Source organism: Rhinopithecus roxellana, chromosome 10, assembly GCF_007565055.1.
Source record: "Rhinopithecus roxellana isolate Shanxi Qingling chromosome 10, ASM756505v1, whole genome shotgun sequence".
In the NCBI taxonomy this organism is placed as follows: Eukaryota; Metazoa; Chordata; class Mammalia; order Primates; family Cercopithecidae; genus Rhinopithecus; species Rhinopithecus roxellana.
Genome location: NC_044558.1, coordinates 101198420 through 101210744, shown reverse-complemented (window position 1 = coordinate 101210744; position 12325 = coordinate 101198420). Strand labels below are relative to the sequence as shown.

General features: G+C 45.8%; 1 protein-coding gene across 2 annotated transcripts in view; it reads left to right on the top strand.

Annotated features, from left to right (window-relative positions):
- The window catches only part of CHST11 (carbohydrate sulfotransferase 11), a 316832-nt gene extending 309866 nt beyond the window's left edge, over nt 1–6966 (top strand). For both annotated transcript variants that reach the window (XM_010357301.2, XM_010357300.2), the window contains exon 3: nt 1874–6966. In XM_010357301.2, coding sequence (XP_010355603.1) covers nt 1874–2728 — 855 coding nt within the window. In that variant the 3' untranslated portion in view covers nt 2729–6966. The remainder of the gene's footprint in view (nt 1–1873) is intronic.
- Nucleotides 6967–12325: the final 5359 nt, after the last annotated feature.

Genomic DNA, 12325 nt, shown 5'->3' with positions numbered 1-12325 from the left:
ACTCATCAGTGGCCCTAATTTAGGCCCATCCCAATGGCCCTGTGTACCTTTTAATATAAATTGTGCAGACTGAGGTTCAAAGTTGGAGGAGCAGGGACAGATAATTGGGTTGCACTCAAGTCCTAGGCTCTACTGACTTGGCTGTCCAGGTGATTGGAGGATTTCATGAATATGGCTGCATTCTCAGGGCTCAAAGTCACCCACAGTCTGGCCTGGAGGAGCAGTGACTCTGGGGCTATGAGTTCCTGTGAAGCAAGTGTCCACAGGAGTTGAGAAAACCAAGAATGAAGTAGACAGGAGGGTTGTGCTATGAAGCACACTCAGTGTTGTGGGTGTTCAGTAGAGGGAATGATTCTTCCACTTGTATGGCAGGGAGTGTGTGGGGCCATGAAGAATTGTCAAGTTTGGGCAGGCACAGTGGCTCACCCCTGCAGTCCCAGTGCTTTGGGAGACTGAGGCTGGCCGATCACCTGAGGTCAGGAGTTCAAGACCAGCCTGGCCAAAATAGTGAAACCCCGTCTCCACTAAAAATATAAAAATTAGCAGGGCATGGTGGTGCATGCTTGTAATCCCAGCTACTCGGGAGGCTGAGGCAGGAGAATTGCTTGAACTCTGGAGGCGGAGTTGCAATGAACTAAGATCACGCCACTGCATTCCAACCTGGGCAACAGAGTGAGACTCTGGAAAAAAAAAAAAGAGAGAGAGAGAAAAGAAAAGAAAAGAATTGTCAACTTTGCACCAGCAGAGATTGAGAAAGGAGAATCCCAGATGTTGCCCAGCCTAAGGAATGCTTGTGGCAAAAAGGAAGGAGTGAATCATTGGTTTCTCGGGAGCCTCCTTTGGTTATGAAGGGGTGAGGAGTAGGAATCAGGCTGGAAGAGCAGGTTGGCACTGGGCTATGGAGAACCCCAAAAGACCAGTGTATGAATGGGGGCTTGGTTCCTGAGGCAAGGAGGCCACCAGGCTACCACCTCATCTGTGGCTCCAGAGCAACTATTCCATAGTCCTGTGCCCCCAGTTTCTCTATCACTTTAATCACAATTAATATTATTCCATTTATATAAAAGAAGGACCACACTGAACTTTCATGAGTGGTGGTGGAGGTAAGGCAGGAAGCCGACAATAGGGTGCCACCACTCCGTGAAGGTCTCTTGAGTCTCTGGGTGCTGGAGACGCAGGCAGTGGCAGAGCAGGGCAAAGTGTCCTCCTGTTTCCTGTTCTAGGTGGACTGTGAGCTCTGGTTTGGACTGGGAATGAATGGCCTTTGGGGAGAAACTGTTGCTCTTTGAATTCAGAGGAACACACATATCTTCCCAAGCATTTCCCTTTGCCCTCCATTGAGGCTGACGGCTCTCTACCCTGGCACCTCCTAGACTATGAGTGATTAAGGTTATGTCTTATATCTCTTAGCAGTGCTGAGCAGAGTGCTTTATACATCATGAGGTCTGGATCAGTGTGTTGTGTGTGTGTGTGTGTGTGTGTGTTTACAGACAGGGTCTTGCTCTGTCACCCAAGCTAGAGCACAGTGGCACAGTCATACCTCAATGTAACCTTAAACACTGGGACTTAAGTGAGATTCTCCTGCTTCAGCCTCCCAAGTAGCTGGGATGTCAGGTGTACGCCACCATGCCTACCTAATTTTTTAATGTTTTTAGAGATGGGGGTCTCACTATGTTGCCCAGGCTGGTCTTGAACTTGTGGCCTCAAGCAATCCTCCTGCCTCAGCTTCCCAGAGTGCTGGGATTAAAGGCATGAGCCACTGCACCCAGCTTAGATACGTGTTTGAATGGGTGGATTTATGATCTACTTGTAGCCAAGTGGAAATGTTTCAGGCAAGTACTGAGCTCTTATTCCTCTTGTGTCCCCTCTGCAGCTGGAGCTTTCAAACACTGCCGTCCTGCACCAGATGCGGCGGGACCAGGTGACAGACACGTGCCGAGCCAACAGCGCCACAAGCCGTAAGCGGAGGGTGCTGACCCCCAACGATCTGAAGCACTTGGTGGTGGATGAGGACCACGAGCTCATCTACTGCTACGTGCCCAAGGTGGCCTGCACCAACTGGAAGCGGCTCATGATGGTCCTGAGCGGGCGGGGGAAGTACAGCGACCCCATGGAGATCCCGGCCAACGAGGCGCATGTCTCCGCCAACCTGAAGACCCTGAACCAGTACAGCATCCCAGAAATCAACCACCGCTTGAAAAGCTACATGAAGTTCCTGTTTGTCCGGGAGCCCTTCGAGAGGCTGGTGTCCGCCTACCGCAACAAGTTCACCCAGAAGTACAACATCTCCTTCCACAAGCGGTACGGCACCAAGATCATCAAACGCCAGCGGAAGAACGCCACCCAGGAGGCCCTGCGCAAAGGGGACGATGTCAAATTCGAGGAATTTGTGGCCTATCTCATCGACCCACACACCCAGCGGGAGGAGCCTTTCAACGAACACTGGCAAACCGTCTACTCACTCTGCCACCCCTGCCACATCCACTATGACCTCGTGGGCAAGTACGAGACACTGGAAGAGGATTCTAATTACGTCCTGCAGCTGGCAGGAGTGGGCAGCTACCTGAAGTTCCCCACTTATGCAAAGTCTACGAGAACTACTGATGAAATGACCACAGAATTCTTCCAGAACATCAGCTTAGAGCACCAAACGCAGCTGTACGAAGTCTACAAACTCGATTTTTTAATGTTCAATTACTCAGTGCCAAGCTACCTGAAATTGGAATAAAGGGGGTGGGGAGAGGGAGAGAATCATGCTTTTTAATTTAAGATTTTTATTTGTCAAAAGAATTATATGGATATTGGGTTATTTTGTAAATTAATATTTCTTTGGGGATGATGCTGCGAGCAGCATAGTGAGAATTATTTAAAATCCTTCATAGGGAAGGACAGCTGTCTTTGCAGGGGAAATAGGATGGGTCGTCCTTGTCTGTAGAAGTGAATACTGCAACACTGTCTCAAAGGTTTCCTTGTGTTCTGGTGAATTCCATGAATTGTGCATTCCATAAATTCTAATTAATATTATTTATAGTTATTTAAACATGGTCTCATTATTTCTTTTTGTGGCAGCAAAATTCTGACGTCTTTCCAGAAGAAATCTATGTTTCCTGCTTTGCTTGCTACAGCTCATTTGGGGGCATGAATGTTCTCCTTACTAACCTTTCATGGAGTCATATGATAACAGCCATTGTCATGTGTACGGATGCTACCATTCTTGAATTTCTGCTAGAAATAAGTAGGTTGCTATTGCACTTAGAGGCATCTTTGCAAGGGACTCATTCCAAACCAATTCTAATCGACCTGAAAGTCCCTTGCACTAAAGAAATGTTATTTTTTTTTAACCCAAGGAGAAAGTTGATTGTAGCAATTTTTCACCAGAAATAGCAATCTGATAGAATAGGCTTTTTTAACAGGAATTTTAAACTGGCAGTGCCAGTCATGGTGAAGGTGAAGTGGCTGTTGCTTTATATTCGACAAGTATTTATTGAGCATCTACTATATATTAGGCCCTGAAGATAGAGTGTTGAACAAACCCAATAGTCTTGGCCCTCAAAAAGCTTTACGTGACACAGAGCATCTAGCTCGACAATTAGCAAACCCCTGATGTTCATGGACTTGACATGAGGTTTGGACTATTCATGAGCAACACCAGAGGGTCCATGACCCCTACACATTTGCATTTTTCTATGGCCCAAATTTGAAAACCTCACATTCGGAGCAGGCCACTTTATCTTCGTGAGTGATCCCAAGCTCATTGCCCAACAGAAAAGATGCTAAAAAAATGTTTCCTATCATGTGCCTGCTCCAATTGATGGGTAATGTCTGCCTTTAAGCGCCAGAATGGATTCTCCAGGCACAGTGTGGAAGAGTGCAGTGGTTGATTAGCAATGTCTGCCTTGGGCGAGGAAAGGGAAACACTCCTCAAGTGCCTCCTACTGTCATCTCCATCCAGCCTAGCACCACATCCCCGTTTAGAAGTGTTGTCTTCTACTGCTTGCCACGTACACGTGTGAAATGCCAAGGTGAGACTCATACACTTGGGGATTTGCAATGGTTTTTACCCCTCATGAAGGTCAGAGGTGGACCATTTGTACACATAGGCACATGCACACCCTCCCACATCCTCCAGATGCTGAAAGACCATCAGCACCTTGGTAACTGCCATGCATGAGCAGCAAAGACAGCCTTCCATGCTGTTAATCCATGCCCCATTCCCTCTGGACGCCTGGAAACTTCATTTCCTGTTCCTTGCTAATTAACATCTGAACACGTTTCTCATTTCCAGCCATTGCTGATGCTTCTTGGTTGAAGTTTGAGCCACATCCCTCTTACAGCTAGTGAATGAGTTGGTAGCAGATACTGTATATAATAATAATAATAGTTTTAATAATAGGGGAGGGTGGGTTGGGGTGTGGGTAAGTTTTGCCTTTTGTTTTGTTTTTGATGCAGTATATAGTGAAGGGGTGAGGATATTCTAAACAAACAAAAATTGAATAATTTATTCACAGAAACTATTAAGATTGTATTGTAAAGCTCACAGCAAGCTCAGTGGGCAGCAGCTGCAACATCTCACCAGGGAAATTATTTTCTTTAACATGAGTGAGATGTGGGCCGGAGAAGTTAGCTGAAGCTATTTATAAAACATTGTGTACCTTCTTCCGAGCTCTCTCCCCTTTGTGAAGGGCACAGCAACTATACCCTTGATGGATGGAGATTTATGCAATGTGTTTTACCAGGTAGAGTGACAGACCTTGGCTGTCCCTGGAATTGAGGATCTGGACCTTATTTCCAGGCAGAGAACACTTTCCTCAGAAATGGGATTTCTGATAATGAAACAGGTTGTCCAACATTTTCTAATACATACTCTACAGAACACAGGTTCCAGGAGGCATCAGGTTGGTGTGATGCAAACTAAGGGTTTTGTGGTCAAATATCCTTAAGAAACAAAGTTAAGTCAGTTTCCTTTCTGCAGGACTTTTCAGAGCCTTGAATGTGTGCTGTGCATGGTGAATCCCCAAAACTAATCCTTGAGTCTGTAGCATTTCCTGAACTTACATGACCAGGATACTTTATTTTGCAGATCACCCCACAGAGCTAGGGTTCCACCAAGTATACTTTGCTTAAGTTGAGTTAGCATATCTGAGGTCTTTGAGGATAAAAACTGCCACTCCAACACCCTTCCATTAAAAAAAAATACAAAATAGCACCACAGTCTCCATCTGGTTTATAGCAAGAGGTACTTTATTAAATGAATTAAGCTTTTACTTAAGTGCAATGGTTCTAATCCTGGATACTGCCATGGACTACGATTCCATCCCTCCCAGAGGGAGTGGAGGAAGTCTTGGGTGGTGTGGACAGAAGGAAGAGAGGAGAGGGCGAGTAGGGTATAGGGCCCAGGGTGGCTCCCTACTCCTCAAGCTCAAAAGGCTGCTCAGTGGGAACAGATGATCTCTTGATGAGTGCTTCTTCAGTTTCATAGTTTGGAATCGTTCCCTGTGCTTTTTGGGGGATTTTCAATGGAAATTCATGTTGCTTTGCATTTCTGTGTCCGTCTTTGATCAGTTGTGCAAGCCAGCTCACTGTCATGTGAAGATGGCCTTCTTTCATCCGGCTTCTCTCTCTTAAGTGAGAAAGATTGTCCTTCAGAGGACATGCATCAATAGGTTTCTGGAATGAGGGACTCTTTCTTCCCGTGTTTTGCTTTGTGTTCACATTTTCTTTTCTAATGGCATTGAAACTTAAAAAAAAAAATGGATTCAACTGTTTTTTGCAGAATGTAGAAATTCTGTGTCCTTGGTTAAAGAAATCCACTGGTGAAGTGTGCCTGGAAAATGAAAGTTTGTGTTTTTTAAAGAGGAATATTTGAAACTACTTTCTATGCATGCTTAGCTGGAGAAAAGTACAGGCAGGTGTCCAATCTCCCAGCCACTTCTCAAAGGTGCTGCTGTGTTTTAAAGACCAGGTACAGCCAGGGCAGAATTTGCAAGGACATTCCTGCTTACTTTATCCCTTTGGTTAGAAAGCTCTAGATGATTCCCGCAGCTCCTCCAGACCCCGCCTCCCTGCCCTCCCCAGCTGGTCTGGGAAGAAGGTGGTCTGCTGACCTGTAGTGTCTCAGAGGGGACGTTCCTCCTCCTCTCTGTGCACCAGGTGAGCTACACCCTCCTGCCTATTCAGGATGTGGATGCCACAGGAGAACAGCGGGCAGTGGAAACTTCAGTTGCACCGGTTCACCTGGTGGCAAAAGCTTGAAGCACAGGGGTCTAATCCTGGCTACTAGAAAGCTCCAGAGCAAAGTGTGCAGGTCCCACAAATGCTTGGCTGGTGGGGTCTAGATCAGCGCTGAGATAGAGTTGGCAGAAGAAGCAGAGAGACTCTGCTTGCTTTCCTAGCCAGTCCTCCCCTACACACACACACACATACACACACACACACACACACACACACACACGCTCGCAGCTGCCCCATTCTGTGCAATCCCAGTGACCAAATCCCTTCTTTGCCCACTGCTATGTCAGCAGGACTGACCACATCACTGCCCCAAGTTCCCACCACCAGCATTTCCTCCAACCTTTTTCCATCACAACCAGTTAGAACCCTACAGGCAACAAGCAAGGCCTTCTAGAATCCACTTGACCCTTGGCTGATAACAGGCAAATTTCAGTCTGCTATACTTTGTTAGGTCCAGAAGGAGCTGCCCATACTACTTTCTTATGAGCATGCTCAGTATGGCATATGGACATGTAATTTCACATCTTTGTGGAGTGTGATTTTCTTTTTTTACATATTTGTATGCAGTAGAGGGCCTGTTGTAGAAAACGCTCCCTGTATCTTGCTGTACTGTTAAAGAAAGCTGAATTCCACATTGCCAACAAAAGCGTGAAAATGTTCATGAACCTTCCTCCAGGAAAAGCCATTCAAGCCTGATTATTTTTCTAAGTAACTTCAATTAAATTGAAGAAAAAAAGAAGCTGCTTTCTGTGTATGGTTTGTTCATGGCTCGTTAACAAAAGACTGTAGGGGTGGGCCGTGGACCTTAGCATGCGGGGGGCCCTGCTCATGTGTATCAAAGGATGAACATGCGGGCTCCGTTGGCAGACTCAGCCCTGGTAAAAACCGCCATAGATCCGAATTCTTTCTGTTTACCGGGTGAACGGAAGCTTTTCTTCATTCCATTTTTTCTATCAGCTCTTTGTAGAGTAACGCATTAGAAGGTCCACTGTGATCACACAGTTCCACCACTCTTGTGAAGAGGCCATGAAGGCTGTCAGTAAATGGCTTTGGTGGCACAGCCAGTATTGAAGCCCAGGCTGATGCGCCTTCAGAACCCCATGTTTTTGGCACTGAACGACATGCCTCTCTAAATGGCCATCCATGGTGCCACTGCTAGGAAGTTGCAAGCCAGGAGGTTGCAAGCCTGCACTTCAAGTCCCAGTTTTTCAATCCACATCCAATCCTGTTCTGATTCCCCACAGAGCTTCTTTCGGCTCTATGGATGAGCATCTTTTAGCTTCTTTTTTTTTTTTTTTTTTTTTTTAAAAAAAAAAAAAAAAAGCAGAGTCTTGCTCTGTCGCCAGGAGGGAGTGCAGTGGCGAGATCTCAGCTCACTGCAATCTCCACCTCCTGGGTTCAAGCGATTCTCCTCCTTCAGCCCCAGAGTAGCTGGGACTACAGGCCCACGCCACCACGCCCAGCTAAGTTTTGTATTTTTAGTAGAGATGGGGTTTCACCAAATTGGCCAGGATGGTCTCAATCTCTTGACCTCGTGATCCACCCGCCCCGGCCTCCCAAAGTGCTGGGATTACAAGCATGAGCCACTGTGCCCAGCCGTATCTTTTAGCTTTATTGGTAAAAATGATTTCTGTATATTTTTCCAAAGAAGAAATTATACTCGATGTTGTTTCTGTATTTCATTGTATTCTAATTTAATTTTAAGAGACAAGGTCTCACTGTCACCCAGGCTGGAGTGCAGTGACACGATCATAACTCACTGCAGCCTTGACCTGGGTGCAAGTGATCTCCCGCCATAGCCTCCAAAATACCCAAGGATTATAGGCATGTGCTAACATGCCTGGCTAACCGATTTCTTTAAACATAACATCTAAACATTTTTAACATTAAAATGTTGGGTGAGAAAATAGATCCCGTTTTCAACCATGCTAGATATGGTTTCTAATCACCAGCTGGCTTTCCCCACTGGTAGCTAGTGCCCACCCATGGGCATGATACCCAAAAAGACCAGGAACCACTGGCTAAGAATACATTTGGCCAAGAATACATTGCTGGTGTCATCACTGTCCTTGCTATGGTCCCATCTGGTTGGGAAATGCTCAGACCACAGAGCTTAGACATCTTAGATTCATAGAAAACATATATCCTTTTTCATCAGTGAATGGATATAACTTTGCCATAGCCTGTCTCTGTCTCATTTGGAACATTGTAAATGTCAGTGGGAAGCAAAGCTAGACGAGGTCATCTCTAGCCTGTTTGCTCCCCTTGGAGTGAAACTGACATGCTTTCTTGCCAGCTAATCAGGAGGTGTTTCTGATGGTGCCCCAGGTGCCCTCTGTCTGACCTGCAGAAGCTGCAGAACCCGAGGAGCCTGTGGCCCAAAACACTGCCCAGGCCAGGTCAGGGTAAGGTTATTATTGTTCCCCCAAGTGGACAAAAATAGGATAAGGCAGAATCATTAGTGTAAGATGTAAAGTACTCTTTCTCAGGAAGAACTCCCTTTTCTCAAGCTATGTCTTTCCTACATTTTTGGATTAAAATACCTTTTCTTTTTTTGTTTTGTTTTGTTTGTTTGTTTGTTTGTTTGGTTTTTGAAACGGAGTCTCGCTCTGTGGCCAGACTGGAGTGCAGTGGCGTGATCTTGGCTCACTGCAACCTCCACCTCCCAGGTTCAAGCGGTCCTCCTCCCTCAGCCTCCCAAGTAGCTGGAACTACAGGCACCCACCACCATGCCCAGCTAATTTTTGTATTTTTAGTAGAGACAGGGTTTCACCATGTTGGCCAGGATGGTCTCGATCTCTTGACCTTGTGATCCGCCTGCCTCGGCCTCCCAAAGTGCTGGGATTACAGGCGTGAGCCACCGCACCCAGCCTCTTTTATGATAATAGATGTTAATTGATACTAGGACATAAAATATTGGTAACTTAGGGTCAGCCCCCAATGTCATTTTAAACATTTTCTGAAAAAGTCATGATATCCAAAAAGACCAGGAACCATTGGTCAAGAATACATCTGAGGCATGAAGTGATGGGAGAGAAACCTCAGGGCCTGGTGGACAGAACTCTGTGGAAATCCCTTCTGAAGCACAGTCCTGAGTGCCCCACAGCTGGACCCCACGATGTGGCCAGTGGCTATGGCCTCCAGGTTCTGGGGTGACTTACAAGAAGCTGAACACTGGGCTAGCTACATTCACTGTAGATAGTTCATCAGACATCTTAGGTCTGGGGTGATGAATATGTCTGGTGTAATACGAAAAAGGAACATTCTAGCAAGGCTGAGATGAGAAAAACAACCACCTTTTCCCTATTTCCCAATCTTCACCTAGCACCTGCCTCTTCCCCAAATTGTAAGAACCCACAGGTGGAGAAAACAGTCTGAGGATGTGAGTGAAGGCAGCCTGCTGGTTCCAAATGCGTTGCTGGCTGAGAACCGTTCCCAAACAAACTCCCTTAGTCACTTCCTCTTTGAAATAGGGAAAATAATAATATCTGGATTGTGCCACGATTGAAAAGAACCCTTTCCTGGCTGCAGTTCATCCACGAAGGAGCTGTCTGCAACCTATAGGTAATTACTTCCTAGGCGGGAAGGGGACCTCCATTTCCTCATCTGTGGAACAAAAGAGCTCTATCTGTGGTTTTCAATGCGGTTTTTAAAAATGAGCCTCTTAAAAATTCTTGCATTCTGAACACTCATATGTAGAACAGATGCAGCAGAGATGCTGTGATTGAATGGTTCGAGGCCCAGCTCTGCCTCTTTTTTCCCATAAAGTCTCTGTAAACCTTTATGGGCCCTAAGGTTCTAAGGAAAACAGTTTGAGAAGCGGGTAAGTCATGTGACCTCTGAGCCTTTTCTGCTTTGACTTCTCTAATGATCTACCTGAATCCTCTGTGGCTTCTGCTGCTTTATACCTGAGATTGACTGGTTAGATGGTACCACGCAGGTAAAAACTGCTTTGAGAAGGGAGTTAAAGGGATGAGGGTAGACGGAGATTAAGGTGGAAGAATAGAAATTATAAGAAAAAAAGAAAAAGAAAAACGTAAAAGCTGATGCAGGAAAGAGATAGCTCATAGCTAGATTCCAGATGGTAACCGAAATTTACACTCCTCTTTCCAAACGCTCTGCCATGGAAACACAGGCTCTACCTTTCTACAAAACCCTATTATTTTGAAATACAAGAGACTGGAATGAAAAACTGTCTCTGCATTAATCTGTTTTTTATTTTTCCATGTTTTATTGTTTTTTGTTGTTGTTGTTACTGTTGTTTTTTGAGACAGAGTCTCGCTCTGTCGCCCCAGCTGGAGTGCAGGGTGCTATCCCCGCTCACTGCAAGCTCCGCCTCCCGGGTTCACGCCATTCTCCTGCCTCAGCCTCCCGAGTAGCTGGGACTACAGGCGCCCGTCACCTCACCCGGCTAATTCTTTGTATTTTTAGTAGAGACGGGGTTTCACCGTGTTCGCCAGGATGGTCTCGATCTCCTGACCTCGTGATCCACCCACCTCGGCCTCCCAAAGTGCTGGGATTACAGCCACCACGCCTGGCTCCATGTTTGCTTTTAAAAATAATGGAGCATCTCGTTATGGGAGAAGAGCAAGGGCTTTGGATTTCACGTTGGTTTGGACAAGCCAGCAGCAGCTAGAGAAGGAGATTATTTTGTGGCTGGGACCAGCCTTGGGCTTTGGCTGACAGATCAAGCCAGAAACAACTTTGTGCCTGGAACCAAACTGGCAAAAAGATGGAGAAAAAAAAATGCCTAAAGAAGAGATGAAGGAAGAAGGACCTCTGACTACAGAAATGATATCTTTATGCTGAGCTTCTTTGCACATGAACACAAACTCAACTGTGGGTGGCTTGGAAATGTTCACTTTTAATGTGCTCTTTTCCAAATTCTATATTTTCATAGGGAAAGCTGACCATAAAGGTATCTAACTTATTAACTATTAGTTTATTATATGCCACACAGTGTGTTACATGCTTTCAATTTAATCCTCACAAACAACCAACAAAGTGGATACTGGGACCCTTTTTACAGATTGATATGGTTGGCTGTGTCCCCATCCAAATCTCATCTTGAATTGTAGCTCCCATAATTCCCACATGTTGTGGGAGGGACCTGGTGGGAGATCCTTGAATCATGGGGGCGGTTTACTACATACTGTTCTCATGTTAGTGAATAAGTCTCACAAGATCTGATGGTTTTTAAGAAGTTTCCCCTTTCACATGGTTCTCATTCTCTCTTGCCTGCCACCACGTAAGACGTCCCTTTGCTCTTCCTTCGTTTTCTGCTATGATTGTGAGGCCTCCCCAGCCATGTGGAACTATGAGTCCATCAAACCTCTTTCCTTTATAAATTACCCAGTCCTGGGTATGTCTTTATTAGCAGCATGAGAATGGACTAATACACACATAAAGATGCAGAAAATTAGAATAAATAACTTGCCCCAAGTTACCCAGAATTCAGATCCAGGTCTAGTTGACTCTCCAGCCCACTAAAATTGGGCATCATTGGTGGACCAAGAGTGGAGGATGCCAGAAGTCTAAATCTGGAGGCCAGTGGTACTACAAAGACACATGGATAGAGATGAAAACTTTAGCCCAGTTGGCAAAAGCTTGGAAAACCTACTGGACTGATGAACATCAAATTTGGACAAACTGTTTAGAAAGCTTGGACTTCCAATAGAAGCCAATGAATGGCAAAGTGAAATTCAAATCAGGGGTCTCTGTGAGAGGGAGGGAGGGAGGGAGCTATGAGACTACTGAATGGAAAGAAAAAGCCGTAAGTATTCTGATGCTCTAACAGAACAAGCCAGCCTGAGTTTCCAACATAGCCCCAAATCAAATTCCAAGGGCAGCCATTCAGCGTAAAGGTTGTGTTCAAGCAGCTGCACACATAGCAACACTGCCATGCAGTGCACTTGGGCAAGCAGCAGTGGGACTGGAGTCATTTAGCCCAAATGAAGGACATTTCCAAGCAGTACAGAAAGGCCAGACAAAAATAGGGTAAAGAGAGAGAGACTCCAGGGCAGGTGGGAGTGTCTTAGGGCACCTTTGGATGTCTCTTCTACAGAGTTCCCTCTGCATGGTGGCTTCCTGCAGA